This window comes from Vicugna pacos, chromosome 4 (assembly GCF_048564905.1).
Source record: "Vicugna pacos chromosome 4, VicPac4, whole genome shotgun sequence".
NCBI classification, from domain to species: domain Eukaryota; kingdom Metazoa; phylum Chordata; class Mammalia; order Artiodactyla; family Camelidae; genus Vicugna; species Vicugna pacos.
In genome coordinates, this window is record NC_132990.1 from 68,774,398 (window position 1) to 68,793,394 (window position 18,997).

At 41.8% G+C, this 18,997-nt stretch overlaps 3 protein-coding genes across 3 annotated transcripts; all 3 read left to right on the forward strand.

Annotated features, from left to right (window-relative positions):
* Nucleotides 1-438: 438 nt before the first annotated feature.
* On the forward strand, nt 439-1,380 carry LOC107033631 (olfactory receptor 1J4-like). Its single transcript, XM_015240234.2, has one exon. It carries the CDS (start codon nt 439-441, stop codon nt 1,378-1,380), a length of 942 nt encoding a protein of 313 aa, XP_015095720.1.
* A 6,131-nt stretch (nt 1,381-7,511) lies between these two features.
* On the forward strand, nt 7,512-8,450 carry LOC102536825 (olfactory receptor 1J4-like). The gene has a single exon (XM_015240233.3). The coding sequence runs from the start codon at nt 7,512-7,514 to the stop codon at nt 8,448-8,450; it is 939 nt and encodes a 312-aa protein (XP_015095719.2).
* Nucleotides 8,451-17,059: 8,609 nt separating this feature from the next.
* LOC140695896 (olfactory receptor 1J4-like) lies at nt 17,060-18,079 on the forward strand. Its single transcript, XM_072959000.1, has one exon. The coding sequence runs from the start codon at nt 17,060-17,062 to the stop codon at nt 18,077-18,079; it is 1,020 nt and encodes a 339-aa protein (XP_072815101.1).
* The last annotated feature ends 918 nt before the right edge of the window (nt 18,080-18,997 follow it).

Below are 18,997 nucleotides of genomic sequence, written 5' to 3' on the forward strand. Positions count from 1 at the left end.
CAAGGCCACCCAGGTAGTAACTTGTGGAGGTTGGAATCCAATTTAAGCCTCTTGGCTGAGAAGCCCCAGCTCCTGGCTGGCACTCTGTAATGTACTCACAGAATGTAAGCTCCAAGAGTCAGGGGCATGGATATTTTATTTTTTGTTCTATTCCCAGTGCCAAGAATAGCATTTGGAACACAGTTGAATAAGTGAAGACATTTACACTGGTCTCCTTTGAAGGAAAATCTTGTTTGCCATTGGAATTCTGATGCATTCAGTGACCAGAGTCGGGCAGGCAGAAAATTCCAACAGCAAATGTGCAGTTTGTCTGAGTTTTGACACAGTCTCCAGGAAAAAAAGCACATGGCTGTAATGAACACATGGTGATGATAACCACTATGTCTCAGTCTCTGATGTTTTCTACTCCCTGTATCCCCAGCAGAAATTAAGAAAAGCATGAGGAGGGAGAACCAGAGCAGCGTGTCCCAGTTCCTCCTCCTGGGGCTCCCCATCCGGCCAGAGCAGCGGGGCGTGGTCTTCGCCCTGTTCCTAGGCATGTACCTGACCACGGTGCTAGGGAATCTGCTCATCATCCTGCTCTTCAGGCTGGACTGTCGCCTCCACACCCCCATGTACTTCTTCCTCGGCCACTTGGCCTTCGCTGACATCTCCCTCTCATCTATCACTGTCCCAAAGATGCTGGTGAACATGCTAACTCAGGAAAAATCCATCCCCTATGTGGGGTGCATTTCCCAGATATATTTTTTCATACTTTTTGCTTGTCTTGACAATTTCCTCCTTGCAGTGATGGCCTATGACAGGTATGTGGCCGTCTGTCAGCCACTTCACTACACCACCATCATGAGGGAGGGACTGTGTACCTTACTAGTGGCTGGATCCTGGTTCTTCTCATGTGTCCATGCCCTGTTGCACACCCTCCTACTGTCCAGCCTGTCTTTCTGTGCTGACAATACCATCCCCCACTTCTTCTGCGATCTCACTGCCCTCTTGAAGTTGACCTGCTCAGACACTTCCTTCAATGAGCTGGTTCTCTTCATTGAGGGTGGAATGATTGCCTTTCTTCCCATGAGTGCTATTTTGGGCTGTTATATCTGCATTGGGGCCACTATCCTCATGGTCCCCTCCATCAAGAGAATCTGCAAAGCCTTGTCCACCTGTGGCTCCCACCTCTTTGTGGTGTTTTTGTACTATGGGACTCTTGTAATGAATTACTTCTTTCCTTCATCAAACAATTCCAAGGTCAAAGACATAATTGCTTCAGTTATGTACACCGTGGTGACACCCATGTTAAATCCCTTTATCTATAGCCTGAGGAACAGAGACATGAAATTGGCTCTGGGGATAATTCACAGGAAGAGGATTACTTTTGCCAAATAACAGTTACCAGTTACACTTTAAATTTTCCTAGTGATGCTTCTAGAGACAGCGTCTTGAAAAATTGTGTGATTGTGGCAGACTGCAAAAATGGCCACAATATTTGCAGCTCTTCCTTGTAAGTTCCTGTCATATAGGCAGAACCACAGTGAAAATCATACCCCAGGTGCAGCCACAATGGAAAACAGCCTGGAAATTCCTTAGAAAACTAACAACAGAGTTACCATATGATTCAGCAATCCCAGTGCAGGTATATATCCAGAAAAGATGAAACCTCTAATTTGAAAAGATACATGCACCCCAATGTTCATAGCAGCACTATTTATAATAGCCAGGACAGGGAAGCAACCTAAATGTCCATTGACAGCTGACTGGGTAAATAAGTTGTGAGATATATATTTTTATAGATAGATAGATAGATAGATAGATAGATAGATAGATAGATAGATAATGGAATACTACTTAGTCATAAAAAGAATGAAACAATACCATTTGCCCCAACAGGGATGGACCTAGAGATTATCATACTAAGTGAAATCAGACAGAGAAAGAAAATATCATATGGTATCACTTATATATGGAATCTAAAAAATGATACACATGAACTTATTTACAAAAAAGACACAGACTCACAGAGAGAGAAAAAAACTTATGTTTACCGGAGGGGGAAGTGGGGAGGGAGAAATTAGAAATTTGGGATTAGCAGATACACACTACTACATATAAAATAGATAAAAAAACAGGTCTTACTATATAGCACAGAGAACTATATCCAATGTCTTAACTATATACTATAATGGAAAAGAAACTGAAAAATAATATGTATATATATATATATATGTGTGTGTGTGTGTGTGTGTGTGTATATAAACTGAATCACTATGCTGTACACTAGAAACTAACACAACATTGTAAATCAACTCTACTTCAATGAAAAAAATATTTGGGGTATTTTTAAGGCCGGTTGTTTGTTTTCTTAATGTTGAGTTTTTAGAGTTAAAAAAATTTTTTTTAAATTGAGGTACAGTACAGTCTCATGTACAGCACAATGTCCCAGTCATGAATATACATCATATATTCATTTTCAAATTCTTTTTTATTAAAGGTTATTACAAGATATTGAATATAGTTCCCTGTGCTATACAGAAGAAACTTTTTTTTTAATCTTTAAGAGTTCTTTGTATATTTTGAACAACTGTCCTTTATCAGATGTGTGTTTTACAAATATTTTCTCCAAGTCTGTGGCTTGCCTTCCCACTCTCTTGACATTGTTTTTTGCAGGGCAGAAATTTTTAATTTTAATAAAGTCTGGCTTATCAACAATTTCTTTCATGATAGTGCCTTTGGTGTTGTATCTAAGTCATGGCCATAGTCAAGGTCATCTAGACTTTTCTCTTATTTATATTTTAGAAATTTAAAGGTTTTTTTGCTTTACATTTAGGTATATAATCTATCCCTATGGACCTTTCATGTTATGGGTACTTCCCATCCCTGCAACTTTACTGTGGGATTAGGAGCCTCGGTCGTTGACTGTGGAGGGGTGCTTGCACAGAGAACATAGGAGTGGTTCCCTGATCTCAAAGTGTGATGGCTGCCTGGCAATTTTAGGTTCTTCATTCTGGAAGGCATGAGACAAAGAAAGAAGTTACTCTGAGTTCAGGAGTAATCGACCCTAATTATCTTGAAGAACTACAGGCGATTTCCCTACCAGTGATAACATTAAACAGGCAAGTGTAGCTCTGTCACATGACGGGTAAACAGAGCGGGATAAGCAAGAGTCCTGATGAATGAAGATCTGGGTCTCCATCAGGGAAGCAATCTTAACTGGCGGTCATGTCGGAGGAGGATAAAGGAAGTCAATATGGATGGTAAAGGAAGGCAAAGATAAATTTCAGTTACAGCCTTGGGATCAGCTATAGTGGCAAAGACTGTAGTTTGTTCCACTAACTCACTCTTTTAAATTCTGTTTATAGAGTGTATGACTGGCTACCATCCCCCAGGCTCAGGGTGGGGGCACGGGTAGAGGTGGGTAGTACATGGTGTGGAATGTAGCTGATGCCTGCCCTGGAGCTCCTTGTCCCGCTTGGGTTATTGGAAGCGGCATTAGACAGTTTGCAGCAAGCTCACAGCGTCTTACTGAAGTGCTTGCATTTTTAATCTGCCTGAGGGCTTTCTCTGGCACTGAGGGAGTTTGCAGTCATCCAGCCAATGAAGATGTCAGTTCACATATGTTGGACAAAGTGGGGATAAAAGTGGATAGCTTAGTTGACTGAAATGTGAATCACATAATTTTATTGTTACTCTTTGGGGACAATTTCGTTCTTTCTTAGGGAGGGAGTAAGTTCTTACCAAGATCAAGAGACTTCATTAATCAATCAATTCAATCATTCACTCAATATCAGTTCTATAATAATGTCAATGATTCTAGATGTAATTCTAGATGTAACATATATACACACACACACATATATATGTATATATATATAATTGTTTATTTTTGGAAGATACAAAGAGAATGGTGTCAAGAGCTGTTATTTATTTGCACTGATTGTGTGCTTTAGCGTGAATCATCTCGTTTAATCTCAGTAATAACTTCATGATGACGATGCAGTTGTTACCTGCACCTCACAGCTGATGAAACAGGGCTGAGAGGCTACTTAATGTGCTGAGGGCCAACAGTTAACGAGCGGCATGGCCCAGACCCAGTGCTTCTTCTGACCATTGAGCCCAAGGACTCCACCTCCTCCCTCTACAAATGCTGAAATCTCTCCCAAGGGAGAGAAGGTGCCTGCAGGATGTGGAGTTAAAGCCAGATTTGCGCTCTCGTGGTAGCAAGTGTAAGCGGTGTGGGGGTTTGCAGAAGCCAGACTTTCTGTTCCTGGACCGTAATGTGCTGATGGGAGAGGCTGACCCAGTGGGCTGGCAGCATTGGAGTTGTGGATGACTGAGCCATCTGTACTCCTGGAACTGTGAGCAGGTGGAGAGGAGCCCAGGGTGGCCCTGAGGTCTGGGGTACCCTCTCAGGTGACTCTAGCAGCTCAGCCCCTCAGCTTCTGCACAGGCTCCTCCCCAGGGCATTGGAGGCAATTAGTCTACTCTGATTCTTTCCTTAACCAGCAGCTTAGGGACTTTCTATGTGTCCTCTCTGAGGCTTATAACATGGTTTCCTCCCGCCTGTGGCTCAGGCGCTCAAGGACAGTCATAGAAAGCTCAGGAGGTCACGGGCTCAGAGAGGGCTCTTCTTACTTTTTAGTTCATGGGGCTCTCAACAGAAGCTCAAGGCTCAGAAAACTTCTCGGGTTAGAAGGTGCCTGAGCTCCCTGAGTGGCACAGGTCAGCGTGAGCTGGGAATTCTAGGTGGGCAAGACCTGTCTCTGCATCTGGAGGTCTGCGTACGTGCTCCACGGGGGTCTGTGTGGCGTTTCTTTGCTCCTATAATGTGGATATATGTATGTTTTCTTCATGGGTTTTGTCTCTGTGTGTGTGTGTGTGTGTGAGTGTATTTGTTCTGTTTCATTTGCAGCTAGTGTTTACAGGGTAGTTCCTGTGAGTGAATAGGGCCCAAGTGCCTCACTCACCGACCACCTGTACCTACGCTGGGTGTAGGTCAGTGGAGGCTGGAACATCTCATTTTGCAATGAGGCCGGTATGGGTGTGACCATGTGTGTCGTGTGTCGCCTGAGTATGAAGAGGTGTGTCTGCACAATGGTGTGTTTCCTGTATGATTTGTGTGTGATGTGTGTGACCTTGTGGCTTTTGGTTGTTCCGTATGTGTGTTTGCATGTGTGAGTCTTTGTTCCGAGTCTAACGTTTATGCGTCACATGTGTGATTTTTATGCATTGCTGGCAGTTTTATGCTTGTGTTGCGATTATACAAGTGTTTGTGCGTAGTTATGTGGATTATTTTGTGTGTATCAGCTTGTGTATTATTTGTGAGTTTATCTTTATGAATCTTCGGGGAACTGAGCCATAAGCCATAGTTACTGTCTTAGAGATCACAGATAGTAAGAATTCAAAAATCAGTAATTTAAGTGTGCTTGTGAATGTGTGTTTCAGGTACAGGTTTTAGGGGCTTCAGGGCCTACCTGTGAACCCAGATATTCCCTTAACTGTCTTTCTCTACAGGGGCCACATCACTGCATTGGGCAGGCAGGTTCACATACATTTCCACCAGCCATTTACTCGTGGATGTGAGCTCCAGGTCTGCACTCTGTCAGACTGGGGTCCAGTCCCCAGTCTGATCCTCAAATGTTTCTGTGATCTTAGGAAGTGACTTCAGTTCTCTGAGGTTCAGATTCCTCACTGGTACAGGAGAAATAACTATTCCTACTTCACAGTCCTATTTGGAGGATTAAATAAGGCAACACATACAAAGTATTCAGCACATAATTGGTGCTGAGTAAAAGGAATGTATTTTGTTACCTTGCTCCAGACCCCATGTTTGTGTCTTGGGGGTTCCTCTTTCATCATTGTCTGGGATGGGACAGGCAGAAGCCTGAGACAACAGGCCCATCCAAAGGCTCCCTCTCATACTTCAAGGTCAAGATCTAACCTTCTCTCCAGGGCTCATGGCCCAGCTGCCTCCTTCACCAGGCCCTACCTGAATCAGGGTTCCTAGTTGGCTCCAACCATCTTGTTTTCTGCTGGTTTCTCTGTGAGGACTCACACAGTGTATGTCAGTGAACGGCCACACCTCCACATAACGGTCAAGTCTCTGTCCTCCTTGGTGGCCATGAACTGAGATAACCAGTGTCCCTGAGCAAGTTCATGGTCCCTGATGGAGACTTGCTGTCCTGCACCTATACTTGAGTGACAGTGTCAGTCCTGATTCCCTCTTCAGGTTTATGTCATTGGTAATCCTTACCTCTAACCTAACTTCCAAAGAAATATTAAATCTGAAATCTACCACCAAAAAACTGAGTAACATTAGGTGAGTCATTTATCTCTTTACCTTCAGTTTTCATATCTATAAAATGAGGACATAATATTCACCTTGTATATCAAACAGTCCTTAAATATATAAGTATTGTTTTGAGACGAGTTAAAGCTGCAAAAGTCCTTTGTAAATTGCATGATGGATAAATGTGAGTGGTAAATTTTTCTGAGAAGGAGTTACAAACATTTTTGACAAAGGTAGCGGACATAACATAGCTTCTCTGGATATTCTAACCAGCGAGGGTATAATTTCTATGCAGAGGAGTTTAAGGCATGGATTTTGGTCAGGCAGACAGATGTTGTGATTCCATCTGCTACATTTAATTATATCTTTTCACATTTAAATAATACACAATTTTATTTTCTTATAATAAAAAAAAGTATAATAATCTCATTTTTAGGGCTTTGGTGTGGATTTAATTTGAAAGTGCATGTAAAACACTTGGAACAGTGCCTGGTACTATTTTTAATGTTGGTTTGGAAACCTGGATTGGACACTTTTGATAACAGGGAATTTGAAATGACTCAAAACAGGTGGGACACAGCCAATGACACTGAAGTTCTGTGACAAAGCTTCAGTAATTCTTTCGCAATGTAGGTAGTTTCACACCCGTTTTAAGAGGAAATGACTGATACATCTTACCTGGTACCCTTTAAAAAATATTTTTTGTGTTTTTTGTTTTATGGGGGGAGGTAATTAGGTTTATTTATTATTATTATTTATTTAGTGGATATACTAGGGTTCAAACCCATGACCTCGAACTTGCTAATCATGCGCTTTTCCACTGAGCTATACCCTCCCCATTGGTACCCTTTTTCCATTTTGATCTCAGCAAATTATAGAGGTTTGAACCTGGCTTGATATATAGATGTAAACTCCTTGAACATAGAGACTTCTCATTTCTTGTTCACTACTATGTACTCAGTATGGGACAGAGCTGTTTTTCAATAAATATTTGTTGAATAAAGAATAAATTTCCTTTGGTTTCTTTGGAAAAAGACTTGATTATCGTGAGGATTTGATCTATTGTTGGAGCCAGAATGGGACAGACTGATTCATACAGCAACAATTGTGAGAAATAAAGAGAAAAGTAGCTAAAATTAAGAATTTTCACACTAAAAAGGCAATTACTATAATGCTATGGCATGTTGTCTGACATTTCCCACTTTCCCCAATTGCCACCAGAGACAGGAAGAGCATGAGGAGGGAGAACCAGAGCAGCGTGTCCCAGTTCCTCCTCCTGGGGCTCCCCATCCGGCCAGAGCAGCGGGGCGTGGTCTTCGCCCTGTTCCTGGGCGTGTACCTGACCACGGTGCTGGGGAACCTGCTCATCATCCTGCTCATCAGGCTGGACTCTCGCCTCCACACCCCCATGTACTTCTTCCTCAGCCACTTGGCCTTCACCGACGTCTCTTTTTCATCTGTCACCGTCCCTAGGATGTTAACGAGCATGCAAACTCAGGATCAATCCATCCTCTATGCAGGGTGCATTTCACAGATATATTTTTTCATACTTTTTGGTTGTTTTGATAATTTCCTCCTTGCAGTGATGGCCTATGACAGGTATGTGGCCATCTGTCAGCCACTTCACTACACCACCGTCATGAGGGAGGAGCTGTGCATCTCATTAGTAGCTGGGTCCTGGGTCTTCTGCTGTATCCATGCCCTGTTGCACACCCTCCTCTTGGTCCAACTGTCCTTCTGTGCTGACAATACCATCCCCCATTTCTTCTGTGACCTCACCGTGCTCCTCAAGTTGAGCTGCTCGGACATCTCCCTCAATGAGCTGGTCATCTTCACTGAGGGAGGAACGCTGTTCATCCTGCCTTTGAGTAGTATCCTAGCCTCATACATTCGTATAGGGACTACCATCCTGAGGGTCCCCGCCACTAAGAGACTCCTTAAAGCTTTTTCCACCTGTGGCTCCCATCTCTTTGTGGTGTCTTTATACTATGGGACACTTGCTTTTGTTTACTTTTTCTCCTCATCATGGGACTCCAATAGCAAAGACGTAATTGCTTCAGTCATGTATACAGTAGTTGCTCCCATGCTGAACCCTTTCATCTATAGCCTCAGGAACAGAGATATAAAACAGGCCCTAGAAATATTTGTCAATAGGGCTAACTTCTTGAAGTGACAATGACTAAATCCTCTTCTTGCAGTCATGAGTGCAGTGAGCTAGATCTTCTAAAATTATTGTATGGTTGGCAAATCTGAATGTGCGTTCTGCTGTCATGTGTAATGTTGTTAATGTCAATTAGGTCCAGTGTGTTACTTGGGTTGTTAAATATTCTTTCATCTTTAATTTTTTCTGCTTGTTCATCATCTCATAAAATATGTAAAAAAATATTATGTGAGACATAATTATAATTGTGGATTTGTCTTTTTCTCCTTCAGATATGTCAGTTTTTGCTTAAATACTTGTTATACTTTGTTGATTTGAGAACACGCATATGTAGCATCATGATCTGCTCCTGGTGGACTGATCCTTCTATGTAAGATGTGCTGAAGCTGGCTTGGCACTGGCTTCAAGCTGATTATGAACATCTCTTTCCAATGCCACATTCAATGACAACATATTGGTAGACTGAAATCAGCCAGAGAGGGGATAATTACACTATGGAAATTGGTAAATGCTACAAAGCAAAGCTCACCAACAACAGCCACTTCTTATTTATTTAACAGCACACCACTGCACTTCTAATTAGGAGATATTTCTCTTTAGCAATGGCGCCTATGGGTAACCATTCCTTTAGTTTATTAGTTGTTAGATTCTACTTCTTGTGTTTCTTTTATATATATTTCTTAGCTGCATCCTCTGAGATCATTCAGAAGCCTTGTAAGCAATGGATATACCTAACACTAAATTTGCTCTTTGAATATCATTCTCCTCTAAAAGGAACCAAAGTTACTTAGAAAAATGGCTGATTCTAGGGCTGGGGCCAGGACATGACAGGACCAGGGAAATTTTGCTGAGCTTGAAAATAAAAAGTGCTCAATGAGTCATGAGGACACAGGAGCCAACTCAGAGAATCTCCTGCTGAAGCTCAAATAATTTAAGCTTCAAAATGTATAACATCGGTAATGGATGACAACTCAGAGCACAAATAAGAATTCATGAGTCCATAATGATAGAAATAAATCAATAAAACATGAATGGAGAATAAGGAGAAGTTCCTTCTTATAGGAGAATACAACTAATAAACATAGAGGAAATTACCAAATTAGAAAATCACCATTTGGCCACATTTGAAATAGTTTTTTTCATATAAGAATCACCAATCGATGCTAGTTAGAGTGGGTGAAATTGGAATAAGAAAAACATGGTTATACAGTCTCAAAATATCTACCCAAATGATACTTATTTAATTACAAACGTTAAAATAGTGACTTGCCATAGAGAACCTGGCAGATAACCACCCTAACCAATTGATCAAGGATAAAATCACTAGTAATTGGAAAAACTGATATCATGAGTTTTCTGAGGATACCCACTGTGGTGCACCTGCCGAAAATCTAAGGCTGAAATATACATGCATGGGCACATACATATTTAAATAAATATGGTAAAGTATTAACCATTGGACAATCTGGGTGAAGTGGATACAGGAATTCCTTACATCATTTTTATAGATTTTCCATATATGTGAAATCATTTCAAAATAAAAAGTTAAAAATCCTTTGTCTCAGATGGAACAATGTCCAAGAAGAGAGAAGTCCAGGGCACCACTGGCCTCAAGGGCACTGTCTTTTGGGACTCCAGTCCCTCTGGCTCCTGGACATGCAGCTCCTCAAAGGACAGTAAGAAATCAGCCAGAAACTAGGGGACTGTTTCAGTTCTCTCGGTAATTAAAACATTATCTTTTGACTCATTTATCTGGAGTTTGGAAGAGGTGTCTGAGGTCACCAATGAGAAGCACAGGACAGAGGGAGCTGGAAATCTGCACTTGGCGGTGATCTGCCTGTGTGCTTGTGGGTCTGTGTATGAGGATCTCTGTGCTCATAAGTGTGTGTCTGTGTATTGCATATGCTTACGTATGTGTTGTTTGTAATTGTGTGTGTGTGTGTGTGTGTGTGTGTGTGTGTGTGTGTACTATGTATCTGACTCACAGCCTGAATCTCTTCCTGAATTAGACCCAATCCAGGCTCTGTTTTAGCAAGCTATTAGCTTCCTAACATGCACTTAGGGACTTCTGAGTCATGCCCATGATCCTAAATATTTGCCTCCTGTTGTTATGACGGGGGCATTTTCCCCGCTGTGTGGGTACCACGGCTCAGAGGATGAGGGCTTAGCACCGGGGCTGCTGCAGAAGATGCCTGACCTCACCCAGGACCAAGGTCAGAGAGGGCTCAGCCTTCGCTCAGCAGTGTGTGCTAGTGTGCGTGCGAGCTGCTGTTTGTGGGTGACACACTCGTGTATGAGAGCAACTGTGTGCTGTTTGCTTTTGTTTTGTGTTCATGTTACCACGTGCACAGGTTGTTGCTGCTGGTTTAAAGTCTGTGCCTATGACTAAACAGGCTTAAGTGCCCCACGTTGACTGCCTTCACCCAGAAGGGTTTGGGTCAGAAGGGACTGAAGCATGTCTCTCAGCAAAGGGAGTGTGTGTGCTGCTTGTTGTAGTGAGTGTGTGGCTGGGTGTGCATGTGTGTTTGCGGGCATCTGATTTGCATTCATGACCTTAATACTTCCTTAAGTGCCCTCCTTCCAGGGCACCACTGACTGAAAGAACCCAGCTCCAAACTACTCCCTGTTTCTTTAAAAGGATCTGCTATCATTCTCATATCCCTGAGTGTAACTGAGTCACTCAGAATTTTGTAAGCCATTAACTTTCATTAAATGCCCCATGCAAAGAAACCCCTGCCGTCATGCTATGTGAAGTTACAGAGCAGAATCACCATCAGATAGCAGTGAGATCTTGGGAAATCTACATAACTCCTTGGCCTCAGTTTCCAACATCTATAAAATGGAAAGAATTAGACTTCTTGCGAAAGTTACAGGCCTTCAGTAAATATTTATTCTTCAAATAGAAGTTGCTGTATTTGAGTTTTTTTGCCAGTTGGAAAGTATATGAATATGAGTAATTGAAATTACCATGGACAGGGGACTAAGAGAATCTTGAACAACTGTGGCTTCCCTGCAGCTCTAAAATATTGTAGGATGCTTGGCTCCTCTAACCAATGGAAGGGTAAGTTTCCGTGTGTAGTGGTTAAGAACCCAGACTCTGATCACACACATAGATTGAAACACATGAAGTAGCTACTATTTGTTAATTTTTAATTTACAAAAATGGTAATATACATATATATCAAGTTATATACGTATATTACATATTATATATCACGTATGTCATAGATACATACACACACGTGTGTATGCCATCTCTGTTTTCTACCTATGGAATTTTGTGCCTATGGAATTTGCATCATTTATGTTTCTGTTCTTTAAAAGCTAAAATGGGTGAAGAACAAATTCTTAATGAAGCTGTTCAATTTTTTTTAAAATCTGGGAATGTAAGGCTGATGTGTGGTATTAATTAGGAAACATAAGTAAAGCTCTTAGCCTAGTACCCAAATGTTCACCAAAATATTCATCATTATTCTGAAAGCTACTTTGTGCTCTATTCTGGTTTGGGAGCTATTCTGGCATTAAGCAATTCTATTTTTAATTGAAATATAGTTCACTTACAATATTATGTTAGTTTCAGGTGTATTACATGGTCATTTGACATTTGCATACACTATGAAATGACCACCACCATGAGTAACTGTCTGGCCCCCCAGTTACTACAATATTATTGACCATATTCCTTATGCTGGATATGACATCCCCAAGGTTTGTTTATTTTATAACTGGAGGTTTGTACCTCTTCATCCAATTCACCTATTTTACCCCCTCCAGCCATTGTCCTCCTCTCTGGCAACCACTGGTTTCTTCTCTGTATCTGTGAGTCTGTTTTCATTTTGTTTTGTTTGTTTGTTTTTTAGATTCCACATATAAGTGAGATAATATGGTATTTGTCTTTGTCTGACTTACTTCACGCAGCATAAAACCCTCTAATCTAACCGTGTGGTGGGAACATGGCTGTGAACTGCTCCAAGGTGCACTTGAATAACTGCCAGATGACCACACTGTTGCCAATGAAGGTGGCAAACATTTTTAGCCCACAGGGTGAGATGTCACAGACAGTTGTTTTCACTTTTGGGGATACTTTCATTCTTTCACATGTGGATATTCAGTTTCCCAGCACCATTTATTGAAGAGACCATCTTTTCCCCATTGTGTAGTTTGGCACACTTATCAAAGATTAGTTGATGGGATATATGTGGGTTTATTTCAGGGTTCTGTATTCTGTTCCATTCTCTATAGGTCTGTTTTCATGCCAAAAACATACTGTGTTGATTACTAAAAGTTTGTAGTATAGTTTGAAATCAAGAAGGGCGGTGCCTCCAGCTCTGTTCATTTTTCCCAAGGTTGCTTTGGCTTTTGTGGGTCTTTTGTGGTTCTATATGAATGGAATAAATGGTGGCAGTGAAATGTGTGTTCCAATACAACTCAGGGTCAGTGGTGTGGGACTCTACAAGGGCTGGTACTGCTCTGCCTGGACCTTCCTGCAATGTATGGAGAGGCAGATTCCATTGCTGGGTTCTTCAAAGGTCAAGGGTGTTCGTGGTTTCTTCTCCTCCTCATGACCACTCAGAGGGGAAGCCAACATGTCACTGACATTAGGGACATCTTCTCCTGAGACTCCTGTGGTTCATCCCCTTTGGCCCCTGCACAAGATCCATCTCAAGAGGAAGGCAAGAAATTGGGCAATTAGCTCTGTTGGCTTCTTCTTTAATCAGGAGCTCCAGTTGTGTTCCCTGGGGTCTCAGTGTTGTTGGTAAATGTGGATCCCCCTGCTCATTGCTCTAGTTCTTGTAAACAGGCATGAAAGGTGGTAAAGGTTGTTAGGCCATCAGGCATAAGAGATGATTATTCGGGTGGCAGCCTGGGCCAGCAAGAATCCTTAGAGATCTCAGCACGGTGGGGAACCATCACCTGGTCTAGATGTGTGCATTTGTGTGAGGACTAGGCGAAAGAGAGAGAGAAAATGTGTGTTTCTGTTGCTTGTATAACCATGTGTTTTCAGTGACTGACTCACGCACTGACCCATAGGGTGCTACTACTAGCCACAAGTGGCCATAAAATTTAAATTAATTAAAATTACCTAAAATTAAAATTTTGGTTCCTCAGTTGCACTAGCTCCTTCAGGAGTCACACGAGGCTAGTGCTACTGTACTGGATAATGCAGATATAGAATATTTCCATCACTGTAGAAAGTCCTAGTGCTGGTAATAGACCATGGACTCGGCTGGAAATCTACAATGCATGTGTGTGCTTGTGTTGGTGTGTGTATGTTACTTCTTTTTCTGTAATTTGTGTGTGATGTTTGACTTCATGTGATTCTTAGTGTGTGTGGTGGAGTTTCTGTGTGTGGTTTGTGCATTGTCTGGGTGTCTGGCTGTGGTGTTTGCATGTTTTGTTTTAAACAGCTTTCAAGGTGTAATTGATATACCAAAAACTGTACATACTTAATGTATACAATTTGAGGAGTCTGGACATGTGCACATACATGTGAAGCTACCACCACAATCAAAGAAATTGACACATCTATCTCCTCTAAAAATGTCATGTCCCTTTTTTGGTGAGAAACTTCACATGAGATCTACTCTTCTAATGATTTTCAAGTGCACAATATAGTATTTCTGACTATAGGCAATCTACTGTTACAGCAAGTCTCTAGAACTGTCATCCTGCATAAATGAAACTTTATATCAATTGAATAACAATGCTACATTTCTCTCCCCCTAGCTCTCAGTAAGTGCCATTTATTCTCTGCTTCTGAGTTGCTTAAAGTGAAATCATGCAACATTTGTATTTCTAGCACTGGTTTATTTCATTTAGCATAATTTCCTCCAGGTTCATCCATGTTGTCACAAATGGCAGGATTTCCTTCTTTTTTCAAAAGCAAAATAATATTCCATTGTATGTCTATGCCATATTTCCTTTATCCATTCATCCGATGGACATTTGGGTTGTTTCCATAACAACTATTGTGAATAGTGCTGCAATGCACGAGGGAGTGTAGATGTATCTTTGAGATCCTGATTTCAATTCTTTCTGGTTTATACCCAGACATGGGACTGCCGGATCATGTGGTAGTTCTGTTTTTAATGTTTTGGGGGGAACTCCATATTGTTTTCCAAAGCGGCTGCACTATTTTATATCCCCACCAACAGTGTAGAAGTGTTCCTGTTTGTATGTGTTTTAAGTTGTGTGACAAAACATTTCATTTCAAAGTTGTAAGTAAACTGGTGTGAATCCATTCAAACCTCTACACTTTTGACTAAGATGAGTATAGGTCAGAGAGAGCCAAAAAGAAGCACCTTGGGTTTTTTTTAAATTATTGATGTGTAGTTGATTTACAATGTTAGTTTCCGGCATTCAGCAAAGTGATTCAGTTATACATATACATATACATATATATATATATATTTTTTTCTTTTCAGGTTCTTTTCCATTATATGTTATTACTTGTTTAACTATATACAAGAAATTGAACATAGTTCCCTTGACACCTTGGGTTTTGTTTATGTCACTGTACATCATTCTGTGTGTCTGTTTTGTGTATAACACACTCACAATCTAATTCTCCTTGAATGGGTGTAGAGCAGAGAGGGCTAAGTGAGTGACTTAGAAATATGTGTATGGTTTTAACCTAGTTAAACAGCCTCACAGCCTGACTCTCCTCTGGCCTCAGCTCTAGACAGAAACGGGCAGCTCTGAACCAAGTCCTCTTTATGCTAAGTTGGTAGCAATTTGTCCAGGTGGTTTGAAGGCTACTGAACTTCTCCAGGGCCCCAAATTTTCTACATTGATGTTTAATGATTTCCACATTTCCACTCTGGGGAACATGCTGGAGTCAATTTTGGAGCCTCGTCTAGTTAATCAGGTGACTGTGAATTCTAAGTCCTTGGTCCTACAGCATCTGTAATATCTCAGCTCTCCAGCCCCATCATTGGGCAAGTCCTCATGCCACTCACTTCGAATGTGTGCTCAGAACTCAGCCATTTAAAAACACTGGAGATGGAAGAGGAGACAGAGAGACAATGGCAGATACGAGGGAAGACATTTATTGGCAAATTTTCTAAAACTTCAGTGAGTTACGTGCTGTGGATGTGCTAATCTTCAGGGGCCATGGTCTGAGCGTTTACTATTTCCTGAATGTGAGAGTGACACCACGGAGGTAAACACACATTTTCAGGAAGCTGTTTGTTGGCCTCCTCATATCTTTGTTACCTTTACTGATCTTGGTCACTCCTGCTCCCAAATAATTACTATTTATTTTGGGGGGTCACTTTCCTTCTGACTGTTGGGTTTTTGATTTATTAACTCTGGTTGATATAATTTCCAAATTAAAATTTTTTATTGTGCTAAAATGTATGTAACATAAAATCTACCATTTCAATGATTTTTAAGAGTACAGTTTTGTGGCATTAAGTGCATTCGCATTACTGTGCAACTGTCGCCACCATTCGGAACTTTTTTTGTCTTCCCAAACTGAAACTCGCTACCCATTGAACAATGACTCACTGTTTTCCTCCCTCATCCCCAGCCCCTGGCAACCACCATTCTACTTTTTATCTCTATGAATTTGACTATTTTAGGAATCTCATATAAGTGGAATCATACACACTATTTACACTTTTGTGACTGGCTTAATTCACTTTGCATAATGTTTTCAAGGTTCATCCATGTTACATCTTGTGTCAGGATTCCCTTCCTTTTTAAGGCTGAATAATATTCCACGGTCTGCATAGATCGCATTTTGTTTATCCAGTCATTTGTTAATGGACATAAGTTGTTTCTATCTTTCTGCTGTTGTGAATACTGCTGCCTTTAAACATGGGTGTACAAATACCTGTTTGGTCTCTGCTTTTAATACTTTTGGATCCAGAATTTCTGGAGGTGGATATATGGTAATTCTATATTAAAGTTTTTGAGCAATTGCCATAATGTCTTTCCTTCCTTCCTTCCTTCCCTCCCTCCTTCCCTCTCTCCCTGCTTCCTTCCTTCTCTTGTAACAGTCATTCTGATGGTGAAAAGTGAGTTTATGTGTTGATCACTTATTTTGTATGCAGTACTTTTATTTAATTGTCCCAATAATGCTATAAGTTGGAGGCAGTGTTTGTGTGTGTGTGTGTGTGTGTGTGTGTGTGTATGAGAAAGAGAGAGAGAGAAAGAGAGAGAGAGGAAACTGGGGTCAACAAGAATCAAACACAGCACAGAAGCAGTCTGGCTGCACAGCCGTGCTGTTAGTCAGTACTCTGAGGTCCCTCACTAGATGTGGGTTCCCCAAAGGAAGGGACTTGTGTCTTAATAGTCACTCTCTCCCTTATGCCCATAATAGTGTCTCCATAAGTGTTAAAGTAAAGAATGCATTGTTCCTGATTTCCGTGGAAGAGTCTGATTGATGTCATATACTTTCTGCAAGTGACAGTGTCAGTGTTCGGACAGATCCCACTGCACACTGTTCTCGCCAGTCTGGGCGAGGCACCAGGGTGTGAGTGCAATGTGATATTTGTCTGTTCACTGACACAGCCACTTGGAGAAAGTATGTGACTTTATGGTAATTGCTATGCTCAGTACTTCTAAGTTCCTGATACTTCCCATTTCTATTCATCTCCAGCAGAAACAAGAAGAGCATGAGGAGGGAGAATCAGAGCAGCGTGTCCCAGTTCCTCCTCCTGGGGCTCCCCATCCGGCCAGAGCAGCGGGGCGCGGTCTTCGCCCTGTTCCTGGGCGTGTACCTGACCACGGTGCTGGGGAACCTGCTCATCATCCTGCTCATCAGGCTGGACTCTCGCCTCCACACCCCCATGTACTTCTTCCTCAGCCACTTGGCCCTCACCGACGTCTCCTTTTCATCTGTCATCGTCCCAAAGATGCTCATGAACATGCAGACTCAGCACCTATCCATCTCCTATCCAGAGTGTATTTCGCAGATATATTTTTACCTATTTTTCGGTTGTGTTGATAGTCTCCTCCTTGCAGTGATGGCTTATGACAGGTACGTGGCCATCTGTCACGCCCTCCACTACACCACCATCATGAGGGAGGGGCTGTGTGTGCTGCTGGTGGCAGGCTCCTGGATTCTCTCCTGTGGTAGTGCCCTCCTGCACACACTCCTGCTGGCCCAGGTGTCCTTCTGTGCTGACAACGTCATTCCCCACTTTTTCTGTAGCCTCCCCATCCTAATCAAGCTGTCCTGTTCAGACACCTCTCTCAATGAGCTGGTCATATTCACCGCGGGGGCTGCGGTTGTCATGTTTCCATTCAGTGGCATCCTGGTCTCTTATGGCTGCATTGTCGTCTCCACCCTGAGGGTCCCCACTGTTAAGAGGATCTTCAAAGCCTTGTCCACCTGTGGCTCCCACCTCTCTGTAGTGTGTCTATTCTATGGAACAGTTGTGGCACTATACTTTTCCTCATCGGGCAACTCCAATGACAAAGACATGATTGCCTCGCTGATGTATACAGTGGTCACTCCCCTGCTGAACCCCTTCATCTATAGCCTAAGGAACAGAGACATGAAATTGGCTCTGGGGATTCTTTTCAGAAACAACAAGCTTTTTGCCAGGTCAGAATCATCTGATCATGTTCTTATTTCACCTACTGACCTTGTCAGAAGTGCCTTCTGGAAAGGTGCCCGCCCCTGCCTCTAGCAACAGCCCTTGAAATGGTCATTATGTTATTGGGCCAATCCCTTCCACTTTAGTCATATCTGTTGTCCACTTATTCTTTCATAACCCTCGATATGGCATTGCCCACAACACACAGTCAACCTGTAGTCCTCGAAGCACCCAGCTCCTTACTAGTCAGGTGTGTGACCGATCGTTCTGAATGGGTTGCCCTATTGTCTTACCTTCCTGAAGAGAGAAAGACTTGCTAAGACAACCACACACACCAACCACCTCTCCCAAAAGGAAAATGTGACACTGGCATTTTATGCCTCCTTTTCAATGATAAAAACAGTTTTGTTTTAGGCTAAGATCAGAGGTATGAAATAGGAAGTATTTTGGATCAAGCTGTACCTTCTCACAGCCTAAGTTTCGGTTCCCCACATGGCAGATGGTCAGAATTCTCAAATGTGTTATGGCATTTCACTTCTCTATAATGATATGAACATTTGGAATCTCAACTAGAGCCAGTTTAAGTTTTGTGGAATATTGTTTTGCTAGATTAAAAAAAACCCTCCTTAGCAATAGATAACATAGCCTTTAATTATCACTCACAGTTCCTATCTGTTGAAATAAATTAGATAGAGACCAGCTCCTTATTGCCTCTTCCTTGCCTAGGGTTTTCTAAAGCTACAAATATTCAATTAAGTTTCTCATGCTTAGTTTTAGTGAAGCCCAGAAGGCTTACCTTCTCAATGCAGTATGACGTTAATAAAGTACTTCTGATGGTTTGTTAAAACCTAAATAAACTTTCATTTCACTGTGCCTGTGACAGCAGGGGAGCACAGAGCAGTCAATCCCATTACCAAATTTCCCCATCCTAGGAAGACTATAATTTTTCCCTCTGAGTTGGATTTTTGGGTTGAGAACAGCCGAAGGCTGTCTAATTAATTTTAGTCTGGG

What these genes read in the sequence shown, in the direction of transcription:
- LOC140695896 (XM_072959000.1), top strand. Translation starts at nt 17,060, where the DNA reads ATGAGGAGGGAGAATCAGAGCAGCGTGTCCCAGTTCCTCCTCCTGGGG.
- LOC102536825 (XM_015240233.3), top strand. Translation starts at nt 7,512, where the DNA reads ATGAGGAGGGAGAACCAGAGCAGCGTGTCCCAGTTCCTCCTCCTGGGG.
- LOC107033631 (XM_015240234.2), top strand. Translation starts at nt 439, where the DNA reads ATGAGGAGGGAGAACCAGAGCAGCGTGTCCCAGTTCCTCCTCCTGGGG.